Here is an 18,786-nt window from a genome sequence, read left to right on the forward strand (position 1 = left end):
TTACTTTGAGCAGCAGTTCTTTAGTGCTTTTTGTGATGAATATAAACCGATCGAGTCCCCATAAGCAGTTTGAGATTTATTCAGTAGCTGCCCCGCTCACCCGCTGCTGTTAGTGGAAAAAGATCTGTACTGTGATGAGACATGCGTACAGGTGATGGTTCGTTCTCTGGCAGCCCAGATGGGATGTTTTGCATTCTCCTGCAGACTTTATGCTGGCATTTTTGTGGCGTTCGCATCTTTGTTACTCAGCCACTGTTTGCAGCTCTGTGGACCCATCACACGCACAATGTAGAAGAAAAATCAATCATAATCAAGATATGGATGAAAACACTTCTTTTGATGAAAGCCTAAGGTCTTCATTTGCTTCTTTAAAACAGTATGAACTTATTTTTTTAAGAAAAGGTTTCAGCAACTAGCGCCACCTGTTGGCACTTCCCTTGTTCACATGATGACGAGCACACAGAGCTTCGTTTGGGACATCTTTATTATATTGCCAAAGCTGTACATATTTTATAAATACTTTTTGAATACTGGAATAGTTACACCTTCCATCTCATTTCATTTTTCCTTCTCTTTACAGCTATCAGATTTCACAGCAACAGAGATGAGTTGTAATAATCCAGTTTAAAAAAAAAAAAAAGTTAACTCAAGCAGAAAATTCTCAGATCAGTTTTGCAGATGCTTCAGATCAAGTTCTGTCATTTATTAACAGCATCTTCTCCACACTCGGATTTCCTTTTGCACAGTTAAATTCCTTAAAAATACAAGCATGTCAGGATCAAAATAACATCTTCCAGCCTTACAGCTGTACTGATATATTGCTGATCTGGAGAAAAGTGTTCACCACATTCACACACGCGAACCACAAAAACACTCACACGCACTCTCACTGTGAAAGTAAACGAGCCAGCGATGGGACCAGACACGACATTAAGACTCGATCGTCTCCTTGGAGATCAGGTGACCACAGATGGCATCTTCAGCGTGTCTGAAGGGTCAGTCGCAGGAGGAAGAACTGCTGCTGTGGGTTTGGTGGCTTATTTCTCATTTCTCCACACCCCATCAGTTGGTTATGCAGCTCCTACACTGGTTTCGGCTTCTCTAGTGAATATTTGTGTTTTCAGTCGCTCAGGAATAATTCCAGCATGGATGTTACACTGTTACTAAAAATTCCTTGTTTTCCCCACTACTTTTTATTGGTGTTTCATTAAGTACCAGCGTGTAGCTCCAGTGTTTGTACCACAAATATGGAAATATCTACAATTATATCTCTAAATTATCACCGAACACTGAATGTTTTAATGACTCACATACTTATATTTATGGTCATGTGAAGAAAAAAAAATAGCAGGAATATTTTGAAACATCCGTTGTTTAAAGTGGGCACACAAACAGCTCACATGTGTACCATCAAAGACATTTTGCACTGCCTCTAGTAGCTCATTATCCATGCAGCCTTTGCCTACAATTAAAAGCTGTGAGAAGACGGTGACATTTACCCCGGCATCCCCGCCGCCTGCTGTGACATCACTGATTGGGGTGGGGTTTGCAACACCCACAGAGAGCGACACAGCAGCAGTCCTTTGCACCGACTGACCTGTGATCACCTTTTAAAACTAAATGCTCGTGTCACACTGAAGTCGTAATATTCAATCGATCGATGTGTACTATAGAAAAACAAACTCGTTCTTACATTCGTCACCCTGTGAAAGCCAGTTCACTCGAGAAAACCTGGCTCTGGCAATGGCTAACTACTTATTAAGTATTGCACATCTAGCAAATTAACATTTGTAACATTTTGTTTTCCAGAAATGTACAGTCAATATATGTATATATTAAATAAATACTATATATAGAAATATATATAATATTTATTTGTCATCCTTATAGTAACATGCAATTGATAACAGCAGACCACAGACGAGAAATTTTACAGTAGAACTAGAACAGTAATTGAGCCGGGTGGGCCGGGCTAGGGCAAGAGTACACATCTGAGAACACTCACAGTATTTTAGGGTTCAAACACCATAACGAAGCGTTTACATGCGGTGCTCTGGTGCAGTATACAGTAGCATTTTCAGCATGGAACATCCCGCACTACACGATGGTCTCTGGTTGCTGGACCAACTTGGACAGACTGGACCTTTACAGTAACCACATATCACAGAATAAGTCATACAGTCATATGGAGATGGGCAGGAGAGGGGAGGAAGCTACGCTGTACGTCGAGGCTGTGCGCGGGACCTGCAAGCACTCAATGCCTCGGGGGTTGGGGGGGTGATGGGTTGTGGAGCCCTCACATCATATACGAGTAAAAACTGTTGGATCCTGCTAGCAGGAACAAGGAGCAAAACTTTCACCGGGAGCAGAAGAGCTCTGGGGGGAGCAACTTTTCCAGAGTAATGGAGCGGGCAAACATTTAGCTAGTTAGGAAAGAACATCTGGGCAACAGCGGTGAAGAGCTGGAAGTATTTACATGACATCACAGACCAAACATGTCTACACAATTGGATCTAAAAAGGGTCTCGGGTTTGTATATACACAGGAGGAGAGCGCGGGAGTTGTGTGCTTAGAGTGAAGTTGGGGATTGTCGAGTCTGTGGTTTTAGGAGCAGAGATGCCATTTTCAAGTAGAGAGAGGCACGCCGGGGATGAGGGAGAGAGGGAAGGGGAGGAGAGCGTGAGGTGTAGACTAGCTAGGAAGGGGTCTCGGTGACAGCATCTTGGGTTTTCCTTCCGCCTCCTTCCCCTTCACTGCCGCCACGTACGAGAAAAGGCAGAGGACCGAGTAACAGATCTGATGTGCCTGCAGAGGAGGAACAAACATGAGGAAGTGAGAGGGAACCACCTGCGTGCAGTTATTAATAATACAAGGAACAAAGCTGGATAAGAGGCTCCTCTCAGTCTATATACTGTGGGGTATTTCAAGGCACTCTGTCAATCATTTGCCACTAATGATGGTATGATGCGCTTTCTACAAATACTTCAGTTTTATTTGTGCTACGGGAGCTGGCATCGTGACACACGTTCCTGCCGCTGGCTGATGGCAGGAAACCACTAATCAGTGTAGCAACTTAATGAGCAGTTCAAAAAAAAGAAGTACAAAATCTTTAAATGTCCTGCACTTCTTTAACAAGAAGCACTATCTGACCTGAAGGCTCATCATCCTATAGTCTTACTTGAGTTGTGGGGAAATGTGTCACTTTTTTACTAACTAGCAAAGCAAAATTGACACATTATCAAGAAATGTCATCGTGTGATTTTACAACTGCTAAAACATCGTTATGAGGTGATGTCACTCTGCTGTTTACCTCTTGAACAGTGGTTAAAATGTAATTTTCTTATGTTAAAATAACCTGTCCCATACTATAAAATTAAGAAAAACTCTAATCAACACAGAGCCACCAAGGCAGGTCTTTCACTTGTGTCAGCATACTGTCAAAGTGAAATGGAAACCAAAGGCGTTTTCAGACCAGAGCTCTACAGACGCCCTGAGGGTAAGTGCCCCCTGGGGAGCTCGCCCTGAGAACTACGTTCACCTTCAGGGCTTTTTCCTGTTTGCATTTGCACCACCAGAGTGCACACTGATATGATGTAACGTCCAACTGCATGCCAAAATTCCTGATATATTCACTGTGAAAACTCTGAACCTCATGGTACTTTCTTCTCTCACATATAACTTTAATAAAGGCTGGATTTTACTGTCAGCCCATTTCTCTCTATTTTGTTCCATTTTTAGAGTTAACTGTTCTGCTCTGAGACCAATCACCGTACATTCACATCACTCAAAGGCCGCTCTTGTGCTGGAGAGTACATGCCCTGCAGCGGAAACTCGAGTCCACAAAAAATCTTCTATAAACTTTGAGAGTTCCTGCTTCATGTGGTGCAGACGCACAGAAAAAAGTCAGTTCTTTGACTCCAAGAGTTCTAAGAACTATGAAATGAACTCTGGTCTGAAAGCAGCTTAAGTTAGGCGCCTTTATTTAAGGAACATTTCTGCTGTGTCCATCTTTTCACTGGCATTCAACAGTCACATGAATATATGTATTCATGATTTGAGATAAAGGAAGAGAGGACTCACCATCGGGGTCTTGTACTTGTGGATCACCACTTCTTTAGTTTCAGGAACTACGCCGGTGCAAGAGACAAAACAGAGAATTCAAAGGCAGCAGAAACCTCAATGAGTTCATGTTTGAGAGCTTTTGGGAGGGGGGCGGGTGGGTGGTTATAGGGTTGGACTTTCAACAAGGTGTAAAATGAGATGTGGGCCAAGAAAAGTTCACCATAAAGGTCAATTAAAGCTCAGATTGAGGGGCAGAAGGGGCTGTCTACTTTAAGCTTAGATAAAATTCAATTGTGAAATCCTGCTCATGTTGTGTTTCCTTATTGTGACTAATGAACTGATCAAATGTTCTCTTTGTCTTCAAAAAAGAAAGCAAAATGTTAAATTTGAGCTTGGGTTGGTTGGACATTCATGGCCCACATGATGAACAAATACGAGCACAAATGTCATAACAAGAGGGTTTGTGACCAAGAAGGCCGCAAAGTTCATATATGAAAAAACAAACAATAAAAAGGACGACCTCCCCAACCCCTTCCAGCCAGTGAACTCAAAGTTAAACATCACAGAAGAGTCAATACAAGAGGCCAAAATCCTTCGACCCAGGACCACGTCGCTGTCCATGGGACAGGCTGACTTTTCATTAGTAACTGAACCCATAGCAGAGATGGAAAGGCTGAGATCTGGACAGGTGAAGGGGCTGGGAAATCCTCAACCCCCACAAACTAACTGTCCCACCTAAGATCTCCGCTTGCTGAGATACAGATGGTCAGAGAGTGATGACCACGTGAGTGATGGAGTCTGGGGTGATCTCCGAAATGAATCAGAAGCAAGTGATGGAAGAAGCAGAGGAAAAATCAGCAGTACAGAAAAGGGGAAAGAGAGGAGGGGGGGGGAGAAAAAAAATCTATGAAAAGGACGGAGTGAGGAAATATTCTGCACAGGTTTAGTTTCAATAAGAAAGGAGAAAGGTGACGACACTTTACCTGCTGGAGAATGAAGGTTTTCATAGTGGCAAAGATGAGGGCAACATTACAAAAGCAGCACAGAGACACGACAGTAACCCAGCCAGGCGCTCGACGTCTGAGCAAGTTTGAGAGCTACAGCTACTGCTCACCTTTCAGTCAGACATTTGCATTTTCCATGAAACTTAACAGGAACTCACTAACTGTGTGACGCATCTCAGTTCTGACACAATCCTCATACTTGAGCTGTACTTTCAGCTGCTCCCTGAAGTAGGGGGTTGCACAGCGGATGGATCAGCGTGACTGATTTGGCACAGAGTTTAGACCAGATGCCCTTCGTGACGCAACCCTCCCATTCATCTGGCACTACGAGTACACTAGCTTGTGACCCCCTGAGGCTGGGTCTGTGTCTCCTCCGTAGGCAAACGTGTTAGCCACTACACCATCCTACTAATGAGACTAAACGTCTTCCTCTTCATGTATCAGGCACGATGCAGTATTGACCGCTTTTAAAGACATTCAGACTCTGCTGCTCTCTTCCCTCACGCTGACTCAACATGGAACAGTTTAAACCAGGCCAAACAAATAAATGGTTTAAGATCTGAAAAAGGTTAAAGTCTTATTGAAAAGGTGGCAGCTTGAACTCTAGTAACAACTTATCCAATTCAGGGCTAGAACACATCACTGTTGTCATGGAGGACAGGCTGCCATTTAGCTACGAGGGGACTAGTGTTACTTGAGAGATTTTATTCTATTTATGGCTTTTGTCAACAAATGAAAACCATAATATGAGCAAAATGCCCTTCATGCTTACCTATTTTCAAGCATTATAAGCTTTGATTCTTTCGTTTCTGGAAAATCAGTTAATATGATGCTTTCATTTCTAATATTCGAGTGGCACCATTGAAGGGGACCTTGTCCTTATTTTCTGCTGTGTGTGTGTGTGCGTATATATGTTAATACTACAGTGGTGGATTCTCATTTGAAATATGTGCAATATTTTAAATATATAGAGCCAAAATCACATGATTCAGACTAGTTTGAGAGCAAATATCTTTATACTGTGAGCAGAGCCACTCTACTCCCACGCTGTCCAAACCTTCTGTTTGTGGGTAGCAGCAAATCACAGAAAGCTGCCTTAAAGTAAATAGGAAGTGTGCTAAAATGAGACTAAAGTACTTGCATTAAGATCAATGAGGATTACAAAATGTTTGAAAGCTGCTCTATTTGACTGCAAACATAAAAATATGGAATTGGAAACAAGCAGAACAGGTCCCCTTTGAGTCACACATCTACACAAACTGGTACAGCTATTTATGACACACATTTCAGCCTTCCTTCTCTACACTATGCACACCATTTCTCACAAACTTTGTCCTTTTATTACCTTGCTCTAAACCTCAACACTTGCATGTGACTAAGCGCAAACCACACCCTCGAAATAATACATGACTCACTTAATCGCCTGCAGACGTCAGTGTCTCAATGCTCCCGAGGAGAGCGGCTATCCAATTTAGTGAACCCTTATTAGCTTTCATCAATACGTTTGCCGTGAAGCTGAGTTACTGCCGTGCCGAGTACAGGCCTAGAATCAATAGATGGTGTAATTACCAAATTCCTCCAGGACAAAGACTCCCTTCACTGTATTGCACTTTTTAATGTGACTCAGCTCTATGAAAACCTAAAAACAAACAAAAAACAAAACAAAACAAGACAGAACATTATTAACTCAACAACACTGGATGGTGAACACGTCATATTTAAAGAATTAGCCATGTTTAAACTTGTTTTATTCAGTGTGAAAGGTCAAAATAAAACGGCTACACATGGAATGCAAGCTTTGAACGGCTAAGAAAGGAAAAGAAAAAGCACACTATGAGAAGTTTCCATGATCAAACGCATACATGGGCAATGAGAAGCTCAACGCTGATTCAACGTGGCTCATCAATGAAATGAATCAGAACTGGGACAGTTTTGTCATATTTGGTGTAAACAGCAAAGATACTTAAAAAAAATGTTTTCTTTATGCTCAAAGATGCAATATGGCCCATATGATGCATACATGGAAGTTCCATATAAAATGTAGACAAGGACACAAAATTAGAGTTGCCATACAGCTACAACAGGAAAGAAAAGAAAAGGTAGAGAAAACAAAAGGAACCGAATAAGATGTAACTGCTAATAAGCAAACACAGCAGAGGTTGTGTACCTTCCGCTCCTTGCAGGGGGAGAGAGCATGGGAGAGAAATGGTTTGGATTATTATCGGACAGAAGAGCACAAACACTCGACGACACTCTGAGAGGGCACTGTCCACAGGAGCCTCGCACAGATTCAAATCAAAAATCTAGCTAAGTGGTTACAAGAGCCAATATGATCTGAAGGAAAAAAAAAAATCCATCACCAGAGGACTCAGCCCCCAAAAAACTGCTAGGAAATAGTAAAGAAAAAAAAGAAGACGACAAAAAGAAAAGAAAAAAAAGAAGACTAGAGGTTTGACTAGGGTATTAAGAACTGGATTCACCTCTGTTTTCCTGGACTTTAAACATCTCAGTTCCCCCCCAGAGCCCTCCATGCCTCCTCCTCCAGCAACAAGGGCTGGCACCAACGCCACTTGCTCACACAGCAGAACAAATAAATGAGGGTAGTTACTGATGGACAATAAATCCCACTATGTGCCTCCTCTGATACATCTCACTGCAGAGGGACCCAACAAGGCGGACGCTCGCTACACTGCTGCACTTAGTTTTCAGTTAGTCTGTTTGACCCCAACATGATCTATGAGGACGTTTATTGAGCTGATGCAAATACTGTGCATGGAAATTTTTAATTAATCATGTTGTATTAGGGATTAGTAATAGTGGTCTGTTGAAATATGACAGAGCTACTGGAATTATATACTACTAGTTTGATATTTTCAGTCATATTAGTTGGAAAAACAAAAAAAAAACAAAAAAAACAAAACCAAAACAAAACTATGAAAATAGACATGATTGTTAGTTTTGACAATGGACTGTATTTAAAAGATGGAAGAAGCCTTTAGGCTTTAAAATACCAAGATGGTCATTTTGATTTCCTGGCATTTCAAAAATCATGTGGCTCTGTTTAAAAACAAAAAAACTCCAAAACTATCAAGTTTTCCAAAAATAGGGTTACTCAGCATATAGATTTTTTTCCACAATGTACTGAATAATATGAGGGGAGTACATATATATTAAAAACTACCACTTATACCCAGAATCTGAGTAATTTTGAACCCCACAGCTCAATATTAGCACACCTGGCTGTGTAGCAAAACAAAGTTTACACACATTTTGATGTGAAAGCTGCTACACCATGAGCCAAAGCTAGCTAGATGTGATTGATGGATAAAAATCACTATCCCTATAAACACATACAGACTGAAGAAGATGAATAATTACTGCAGGACTGAATGGGTCATTGATGGGATGTTGAGCAGAGGTACTGCAAGTCAGAGCAGGGTAGTGTATGACTGTGCAGAGCAGCGGGGGAACCGTAGCTGAACTGAGTCAGGAGTGTGGAGAACGGGTAATTGGAAGGGTTTCAGGCCTGAGAAGGAGAGTTGGGGAGGTGAAGGGTGGCAGACTGATGTGGAGCAGTGTGGACGATGAAGGAGGTTAATTAGGTTCTAGTGTCAAACCTGCAGTCTTTCTAATGGCCACCAGGGGCTGTTTCCTCTGGCTGCAAAACCAAGTCTGATTATGTAAAAGTTAAGTGGAAAACAGTCCCATTTCTCAATTGATCTATGATCTCATATATTTTCTGATTACTTTATCGTCTCAATTGTTCGTTTCAGTTCTTATTTAACACAAAATTAAACTTATTTTGCTCATTAGTGTCCCATAAAGTATTAAAGCAGGCTATGATTTAAGGTGCCTGTCAGTTCCTTGGTTGGATCTACTCGTCATGTCTGGTTTCAAAGAAATCAAGATGGCAAGGGCCAAAATGTTCAAGTCGACACTTCATAAACAGGGTCTACAATATCACAGTGGCTATATCCGTCTTTAATATACAGTCTACGATTGCTGACCAGCCAAACATTTACACATATATCTACAGTCAATAGTTTGGATACACTAGGTTGTTTCTTTATTTTTGGTTATTTTCCACATTTTATCTCTACTGTGATTTGTGAATAATTACTGTATAGTTATTCACTGACCTACAGTAAGTTGAGCTCGTTTTGCTATGGTACTATGCTGTCCACCAAATATGTGTATCTTGGGTATACCTTACTTTTCTACTACATCATTGTTTAAGATCAATCATCAATAGGTCACTGAGAGGAAAACTAAATCATAATCTTTTTTCTTGTTTAGACTAAATTTTAAGATATTTACATTTTCCAAAACACTTGGGAGTTTCAAAGAGTTTAATGTTGTGTAATTTTGCATCAGTTTTTTATTATATTCTGTTAATGAGAAATATGCATGCCCTCACTATGTCCAAAATTTTGACTGGTATTGTATTGGGCACCATCATGAATTAAAACTAAATAGATCAAAGTTCCTCACTTTGAGTACTGATATACAGTATTAACCCAAAAACTTGGGTTTGGGCATTTTGTTTCCAATTATTCACAACATCCATTTTTCCTACAAAATATAACAAGGTACAATTAAGGCTTTTGCATAATACTGCAGTGCATGTAATTAAAATGGGAGAAATTTATGCGGTAACAGAAAAATTATAAGCTCCAAGTTTCATTTCAGTTTTTTGGGGGAGAAAGTGGGTCCAATTACACGTCTCTGCAGTGTGATGGATCGTCCAAATTACCCAGAACACGGTTGCTGCAGAATTTTTTAAAAGGAGAAAAAAAACAAATAAAAAACGCAGGACCTTGGGTGAACTGATGTCAGTTTAAAGATAGTGGGTATCTAATGATGAACACTTCTTCCCCTAATTTGTATTATTCAGCATAGTTCAATCAGAGCTACACATTTTAAATGAACCTGTGGAAACACAGCACCCAACTATTGCTATTGCTCAGACATGAAGACAACACATGACGATGTTCAAGGGGTCCAAACTTAAAATCAAAGGTTGCTATAAAATAGCCAATTATTAATGAAAAGTCTTTTCTCAAGGTCATCCGTCTTACCACTGTTGAACGTCTCTCTTATACACACACACGAACAGATTAACATCTCCTCCCACACAGTAACTCAACATGAAGTCTGAGCACCACAGATGTCAAAAGAAACTTGTGTGGAAGGATGGGTTCATTTTTTGGCAAAGGCATGCACACAAATAAACTCTCTCACACACACACAAACAAAAACAAAACAAAACAGTGAAACTGAGGGGGGGAGCAAATCCAAAAAAAGCAAAAGCACAAACAGGAATTCTTCCTCTATGGGAAAAACAACAGGTATGAGTAGATGCCAATCAAATGTGTTGTAAAGATTTTCTTAGTGATAGAGGAAGACGTCACACGATGAAAGGAAATGATTCAGAGGCAAACACGAGAGACGAGCGGAGTGTGGACAGAAGGACGATGAAGTCTGAACCATCATGAGTGATTCTACATTCTCATGCCCTTCTGTGAGATGAGACACAGTTTCTTTGCAGTAGAACTGGTCTCTTACCTGGCTGTGCATGAATTTAAGGTTGATTCCCTCCAGTGTGACCTGCAGTAGTCCACCTTCACCAGTCTTCATGTCCTGGACGGGGAACTCTCCGCCCAGTTCGGGACCTGAAGGATGGACACAGGAACAGGAATGTCTGAAAGCTTGTCACATGTTCTTCTTACCTTAAACAGACTGAAAGTACTTGGAAATTTCAACACTGCAGCAGTGCTTTATTAAACTTTAGGTCTGTCCATGTTTTATGTTATTATCAACATATATAGGTAATAATATCTATGCAATACTGACTGCTCTAAAATATTTAATTATTGAAAATAAAATACTATTTCTGCAATACTCTTAACACTCCTACTCAACAATCAAACTCTCAAAAGAAACAATGTCCATGTTAAAGAGAATAATGAATGAAATAAAATGCAAAAAGGAGCCCGTGGTTGCTCTAGCTCACTCCATACCTGGTTTAATGCTTTGCTGTCTTGCTGCAGCTCTTTCCATACTGTCTTTAACACAGTAGTAGAGTTCACGACACTGGAAAGCAATCAGAAAGTTATTTGATTTCAGGATCTTCTTAAGTCAATTTAACACAAGAGATGCAGACACAAGAAGCCTCTGACCTTTTTGGTATAGAACTTATTCAGCTGCGTCTCTTGGCCGTTGCGTCTCCAGAGACACAGCACCTTGGTCTTGGGGCAGTAGGTCATGTTGATGAGTTTCTCATACCACCAGCGTTCATAAACGGTACCAATGTTGCTGCGCAGGACTATGCAGTCATCGCAAACCTGGAACAATAAAGCACAAGTAAAATAAGCACACTTGTTCTATGTTCAAGAATGTTTCAGACACTCTGAGACCATTTGATATTTTACAAAAAATATCCTTTGCTACAACCTTTGCGTTATGCTACAGGCACACTGGTGAAAACAGTGGTTTAAGACCACAGCATGACCTAAAATTACTGCGACTGTGTGTAATGTGGCTCCAATCTCATCTATGAGATGGTTACTTCAAAGACAGGGACTAAGTCTGCAACCACTCATGGTTGCCATCTTCAAAGCAACTTTAGTGCGCCAATTTGGCAATGAGATGGACTCAATCTGCTATTGGTTGGAGGCCAAGTCGGCAGTTACACGAACTCCATTTATAATAATGTGAAAATTACAATTCTTTTGCTGTTTGCATACACAGAAATGCACATCATCTACTTACATTTAGAGTCTAGCCAGAACCTCAGCCATCAGAAATTACTTCACAAATAGTGACACAGTTGCTGCAGTACAGCACTTTAACTGCAAAATAACATAGGCACTCTGCAAACTTGCTTTTATCTAGGACTATAACTAGAATACAACCAGTGTGACAGTTGAGTCCCCTGCTGGAAAGAGATACACAATCTGTCTGAGTTTGATACAATCAGACCAAGTCAGAAAATGATTGTTTGGAGATCAGTTGTTCCCAACAGGCAACCTGCGCAATTGGCTTGGGATTGAAAGTGCTTGTCTGGAGGTTGAAAGCAGTTACGTGCTCAACCTGTGAGCAAAAAGTTACAACTAGTAATCAATCTGATAATCTGGATAACCACAAATTCTTCCTAGTCACAAGCAGATTGCCCTCCTATTTTTACTCTAGTGTGACCGAGTCATAAAATGAAGACTTTGCATACCTCCATGAAAAAGATGTCTCCTGTAGTATCAGTGCCAGCATGAACAACAAATGTTTGTTTCTTGATGTGACGGCTTCCGCTGGGCCTGATGGACAGCTCTCGGCCGTTCTGCAAATGTAGTTCAGCACATATTTCATCAAAAAAATGAACTAAAGTTGAACTGGGTGAAATAAAACTAATACAAATTTTTACCATTTGAGCCAGTTTGTCAAGTATCTCGTTGATCTCTTGGCTATACGTGAGGCCGATGTGGGACTTGCCCATCAGGCGCCTCACTTTCTTCCTGATGTCATTTTTGTTCACCTACATGAAAACAAACAAACAAAAACAAAAATCAAAGGTTGAGATATTCACAGGGAAACAAAAATTTGTGTATATTAACAAACAGTTTTACTGTGCTTTGAATGAACTGACAAACAGCACTCCGTACTTTCATCATTAGCATGTATGCAATCATGTTGTGCAGCAGGGTGGCCAAAAGTCTGTCTTCATCATCCTCCAGGCGCTTACGGTCATGTTCTCCCAGTGACAGGTATCTATGTTGACATGCAACACAGAAGAACTTATTCACTGTCCACGATGAGTTTCATGGAGTACATATGAAAAAGGTGATGCAGCATAGTGAAAAAAACCAAGACCAAGAAAAGAAAAAAAAAAGCATATGAAAATTAACATAAATCACAATGGCTGAACTAAAACAATGGCCATGTGGAACCTTTCGATCATCTCCTGAGGTCCTTGGTCCATGCCCATGCCCTCACGCTCCAACATAACAGCATCTAAGAAGGCATCCTCCCAGAACTGCACCTGGTCCCAAAGTGTGGAGCGCTCCTTACCTAGAAACATCAAGAAGACCGATGAAGCTCCCAAAATTTGAAAATCTTCTTTGTCTGCACCTGGGCTGGTAACATATTAACACAAACTACACCACATGCAGCCACAAGTGCAAGCTCTTTCAAAGACTTACATACATTTCTATAACCGGAAAAAATATGCGTGTATCAGGGTCTGATACATGCTGGTGGTTAACACCACTTACACACAATAAGGTTTATTGGAACATTTGGATGATCATAATTAAGCGCACATCAAAACAGGTCCAATGAAAACTAAACCAAAATGGTTTAGTTAAAACACACACACACACACACACACACACACACACACACACAGCAGGTACAGTGTTGTCTGCTGCAGCTTTTAAGTGCCGTTTTTGTAACCTTTCCAAAATAACAAGTTAGTGGAGCTTTTTTCCCCCCTTTAGCCTCAAATTAGTTGCTTTCACTTTCCATTACATCATTTTTTCTCATCCCTATTACAATGTGGTAATTGGTCACTAGGAATCTTGACATTTAACAGTATCACTCACCAGCTGCTTGTTTGAGTGTGTTCAGCTGGTAATTACATCTCTAACAGCACTTAAAGGTAACACTCATCCAGTGTGCAAACCCATGAAATGTTAGGCTGTTAGGTTAAAATAAAAGTTAGAGGGAAAATGTTTGTGAAGAGAAAAATCAAAGAAACATTAACTAAAAGCTCCTAGTTTAACTGTGATCTTCCTGTGAGACATCTTCCTATTGCTCACATGCTCTACCCCTCTGTATGTTTAACACAGATGTGCAAGGAAAAAAGAAAACCCCACAGAGATTAAACACAGAGCTAGCTGGGGTGAACCGTGGATACGCTCCACAAACACAAAGGAATTAAAGGGCAAAGGCAAGAGATCAGCCCTACTTAGTGAAAAGGTTTCCATGGCAGCATCCTCTAGTTGATCCCAAACGGAGCTCTTATCACGGCCTGGAAGAATTCCCCATGAGGAGCAGCAGGAGGGAAAAAAAGCAGCAAAAGCAGGAGGGGGTTAGGCGAAGAGGTGAGTAGGTTTAATGGCAACAACAAGAGCGGAGCGAGTCGAAACCCACACGAGAGGAACAAAAACAAGGAGAAACGGACAAAGCAAGCCCAGATATTCACAGAACAGAGCTTGGCTTGTTATTTTATAAACAGCACTCAAGGAGATGAGCCACTGTCTTAAGTTCTTACTTTAGTTTGACATTCTGTTTTGTTACACAGAGTCACAGTTAGATGCTATTTTTTCTGCTGTTGCAAATTATAGTCATTCAGAAAAAGTCAGACTCACTCAGGGGTGTTAATTCATCAGCAAAGAAAATTAGTCATTTGCACAGGTTAGGAAGGAGTGACATATTAAAGGAAAAACCTGGCAGAGAATAAAGCATTTCTATCTTATTAATGGGAGCGATCAAAGATGACAATTGTTCCAGCTATAAGGCCTATAGCTGGCCTCACAATTAGAAATATCTGTATATGCTTTGATATAAAGTCACCAAAATCTTAACCAAATGTATATCTATGGAGTTTTTGGACTCCATTGAGTCCAAAGTCAACAGCACTCTGAACCACTCTGAAAGCATCAAATGAGGGAATGTTTTTTGGAGCAGTGATGTCTGGGCCTTCAGTAGAGTTTCAGACACATGGAGAATCAATGGAGAACACTGAAACTGTTATGCTGGCATGTAGTGGGCTACTACTATTATTACAGTTATCTTCACAGTTTATTTTATTTTTTAGACAAAACAGCTTTTAACCTTGAGCTGTAGTTTACTGCTTTGTAGCATTTAACATTGCATAATCCTAAGTCATCACATGTCTGACTTCTGCTTTGCTCTATTATAAGCAACTCCCAAATTAGTGAAAGTTCATTGTGATTACATTAACTGGCAAACCAAATTAGGAAGTTGCGTAAGTTAAAGTAAGTAAGGGGTAACTGAAAGTGCTGCCGTCTTTACTTTAGTGGAAGCACCAATTTTAAGTTGTTAGCACAGCAACAAAGAACAATCTGCGGAAGCAGAAGAGAAGAAATCCAAGTTTGTTTGGTTTTTTTAGAAACATAGGAAAGAAAGTTTTTACCAAGCATCAGCTGTTGGAGCAAACTGTAAGAGAAAGCCTTAGAACAAGAGAGCAGGAGCCTACCCAGCAGGCCTTCGAAAAGGTAAATCCTCATACTGGTGTCCTCAATGGGCTGTGCAGGCAGCCCCTTTGCCAAGGCAGGTAAATGATCTTTTACACCAGGTTTCAGAGTGTGGGTCTTCCCCTTTGGAAACAAGACAAAGTGAACCAGAAGCTATTGCAATCACCCGAAATATGTACACAAATGTGCAAATATAGAAAACTAGCTTAAATTCATTTACATTCTTTGACACCATTTGAGCTTTAATGCAACACAAACACTGAAGTGCTGGAAGGCGTAGGTTTCCTTTGTTTAATCTTAGTTAAAGAAACAAAACAAACTATTTTCCACTTCAACTTTTTCAGGTTTTAACCTCTACTGGTAAAGTAACTGAACTGCAACTGAACCTTGAAATCCCACCAAGACCCAGTACCTTTTGTGAAGCTTTCACTTATTTTAACTTGTGAAGTCATTAACACATTTCCCCAACAGTGAGTCCTTTACTTACAAACACTGAGCTGGTGGCTGGGTTGGTTTCAATCTCGCTGTCAGATAGAGTCCCCCTGGACTGAGTTAAATGAGGGGCGGTTCTCCCGCCAAGCCCATCGCCTGCTGTGCTGCTCAGATCACTGTCAGCTCCAAGAGTCTCTCCAGAGCTATTGCTTATCTACAAAGTAAGAACCAAGGTGTAAGAACAATACAGAAGTGGGGAAGATTTATTCTTGGGAGTATTTACTTACTAAAAAAACAAAAAAAAAGAAGCACAATCAAGCAAAATAAATTAAACAGTTATACAGCATATTCCTCATCTTAACCCAGCACTACACCACATTCAGTCATGAAGTTCATCCCATGATTCAGTAGTTTTAAAAACCACCTTTAGCAAATATACCTTGAAATAATGTTTTTTTTTTTCTGTGTAATTTTATCAACCTCTCACACTGTGGAAGAATTTTGGCCACAACACACTTCTTTACTCTGATACTGCTGTTTCTGTTCATTGAGGTTTATGTGCATTTCTCCTATGCACAGCTCTCATAAGGACCCACCACATCATTTCAATCATAGTGAGGTGTGGGCTTCAACTGGTCCATTGCAACATCTTAATTCTTTTCTTTTTCAGCTGTTCTGCTGTAGATTCACTGCTGTGCTTGGGATCATTGTCCTGCTGCCCTACAAGATTTAGCTGTAGAAACAATAGCCTCAGATTTGACTCTATGGTATTCAGTGACTGTGAGGTGCCCATTTTTATTCTTCTTAACATCACTCTGATGACTACACGTTTTTAAATGGTTGCACTCTTTGAGAATGACATCTGCATCATTTTTATATAATTACTTTTCTTCATGGAGAGGCTGAAAACTCATCATCTAAAGACATTTGGCATTTTCAGTCTTCACTAAATCTATAACCTAGCAACAGCAACGTCACAGCCCTCAGAGGACTGGTTTGTTTGATTACAGCTAACAATATGCTAACACATACCACCCACAATTCTTGCTTTTTTTTTAAATTACTTTGTAGGTGGAATAAACAGAAATTTAGTGACTAATATCTGAGTTGGCCATGCCCTACCACTGTGCTGGCCTCTGAGTCCTGGCTGGTGCTCCTTGTCAGGATCGGTGGCTCTGAGCTTGCTACAGATTCGGTGTCACTCTTCTGTAACCCAGAAGAAAAAAACAATACAGTGGTATTTTTATATGTAATGGTATTTTTAAGGGAAGCAGTTTTATGACATTTAAGGAGCAACATCAAAAATTGAATACTGCAAGAATTACAGGCTCTGGCAAAAACATAGACAAAGACTGGGGAATTAGATTGAACTATTAAGCTTTTATTTTTTAAACCTAGTTTAATCTTCTCTCTGCTTCACACAGGTTTTCGCACAGTGCTGCATATACAAACCTGAGATCCAGATGTTACACTCAGGCCACTATCAGCACTGATTTGGGACTTCTTCTCCTCTGCATCTGTCACCTGGGGGCGCTGCTGCTTTGCTCCTTCTGACCCTGCAAAATAGGCATGATTATAAGCACATTTTCATGAAGACAACTACTCTGCCTTCTTACCTTATTCAGAGCCGCCTCACTCAAAGCCAGCACAGCACAGCGACACTGACGCTACATCCATCTGAAGTGCCAAAGCCTCAATTTAAACACTGCGTTGCACTTGTGCACAGCAAAGCATACAGTATAACACTAGCTTATCAAATACGTTTGGTATCAAAGACTTGGTGCCTTAACCTGACTCTAGCTGAAAAATACAGTAAGAATCAGAGAATTAATAATTACTGAATCTTAAAAAAAAGTTCTCTAATTATTTTATTTTTATCTTTCCATATAAAATACTGGTGTTATAATGAAAAAAAAAAAAAAACAGCTTAAGTTGTTCAAGACCAGACAGAGAAAAGACAGAAGGGGCAAGCAGAGTGCAGTAAAATTGGGAAAAAGTTACAAATGAAAACAAAACTGCCAGAGCGTGTGACATTACGTCTCAGTCAATGCTGCAAATGTGGCCCAAGTTACACCAAAAACAGACACAGGCAGTTAGGCATGCAGACAAACTGATGGACGGTAAAGGAGACATTTTCTGTTTCAAGTGTGATTTGCAATTTGTTCCGTCACCTCCACAGGTGCAGATGGTGACAAGTACATCCTGACCCTTCTTTGTTCCTTTTTCATTTTCCCCCCTGGGATTTTGTGACATTTAACTTTTCTAACATTTCATAAGGCTTTTAAGTGTACCTGTGAAATATTGGCTGCAAATACACAGTTTACAGCAAGCCACTTGAAACTGGAAAGAATACAGTTAAAAGAGGAGGACAGGGCAGCAGGTATTCATATCTGTTCATCGTAATGCATGTTTGCAAGGAAAAGAAACACACTGGTAAAACAAAATTACATATTGCTGGAGCTAAAGCCAGTAACTAAAATGAAATTCCCATTTTTTTAAATTTTTTTTTTTAAATGTCAAGTAAGTTCCACAAGTTTTTGGAAACAGTCTCTATTAAACACAGCATGGCATATTTGAAAATAAAAGTCTTTCTTTTCCCTAACAGTATTATATTTGTGTAAAATGCTTTAACCTTAATTATGTTATAGGAAAAAAAAGAAACAGCCTGATACATATCTTATTTGTAATTTAGAATAAAAGTAAGAGTAAAATCAAGACCTGTGTGACTATATTTCTTGGGTTATTCTCCTTCATTTCTTTTTTATTTATTCATGTATAAAAGGTCCTGGTAAGTTTGAAAAGGTAGACAGAAGGTGGCAGGAAAAAAAGGTCAGCAGCTGAACACCCTAATCTTTTTCTTGTTGTTTTTTTTTGGTGTGTGAAAAGTCTCTTACTCTGTTGTTTTTCCATAGCTTTTTGCTTATCCTGGTGCTTGCTCCACAATTCTACCCAAGATGCATTGCAAGCAAGGAGAGAAAGACAGAGAGAGAGTCAGAGAGCTGGTTGAAAAGGCATGTATGGTGGATGAGCATTAAAATCAAAAGCAAAACAAAGTAAGCATTGAGAATCTGTCACTA

General features: G+C 40.1%; 1 protein-coding gene across 10 annotated transcripts in view; it reads right to left on the bottom strand.

Annotated features, from left to right (window-relative positions):
* Window positions 1-466: 466 nt before the first annotated feature.
* Window positions 467-18,786, bottom strand: part of madd (MAP-kinase activating death domain) — a 47,991-nt gene continuing 29,671 nt past the window's right edge. For 3 of the 10 annotated variants that reach the window (XM_039605978.1, XM_031744453.2, XM_039606029.1), the window contains 15 exons: window positions 17,162-17,265; window positions 16,832-16,915; window positions 15,765-15,923; window positions 15,280-15,400; window positions 14,026-14,088; window positions 13,007-13,127; window positions 12,722-12,827; window positions 12,484-12,594; window positions 12,292-12,399; window positions 11,246-11,410; window positions 11,087-11,159; window positions 10,632-10,738; window positions 6,636-6,705; window positions 4,081-4,127; window positions 467-2,805 (listed from right to left, as the gene is read on the bottom strand). In XM_039605978.1, the coding sequence (XP_039461912.1) occupies window positions 2,692-2,805; window positions 4,081-4,127; window positions 6,636-6,705; window positions 10,632-10,738; window positions 11,087-11,159; window positions 11,246-11,410; window positions 12,292-12,399; window positions 12,484-12,594; window positions 12,722-12,827; window positions 13,007-13,127; window positions 14,026-14,088; window positions 15,280-15,400; window positions 15,765-15,923; window positions 16,832-16,915; window positions 17,162-17,265 (1,553 nt within the window). In that variant the 3' untranslated portion in view covers window positions 467-2,691. Of the gene's footprint in view, window positions 2,806-4,080; window positions 4,128-6,635; window positions 6,706-10,631; window positions 10,739-11,086; window positions 11,160-11,245; window positions 11,411-12,291; window positions 12,400-12,483; window positions 12,595-12,721; window positions 12,828-13,006; window positions 13,128-14,025; window positions 14,089-15,279; window positions 15,401-15,764; window positions 15,924-16,831; window positions 16,916-17,161; window positions 17,266-18,603; window positions 18,655-18,786 lie in introns of all 10 variants that reach the window. The other 7 variants (XM_039606235.1, XM_039605998.1, XM_039606186.1 and 4 more) reach the window with 7 other exon arrangements.

The sequence above is a fragment of the Oreochromis aureus genome, linkage group 1, assembly GCF_013358895.1.
Source record: "Oreochromis aureus strain Israel breed Guangdong linkage group 1, ZZ_aureus, whole genome shotgun sequence".
NCBI lineage: Eukaryota > Metazoa > Chordata > Actinopteri > Cichliformes > Cichlidae > Oreochromis > Oreochromis aureus.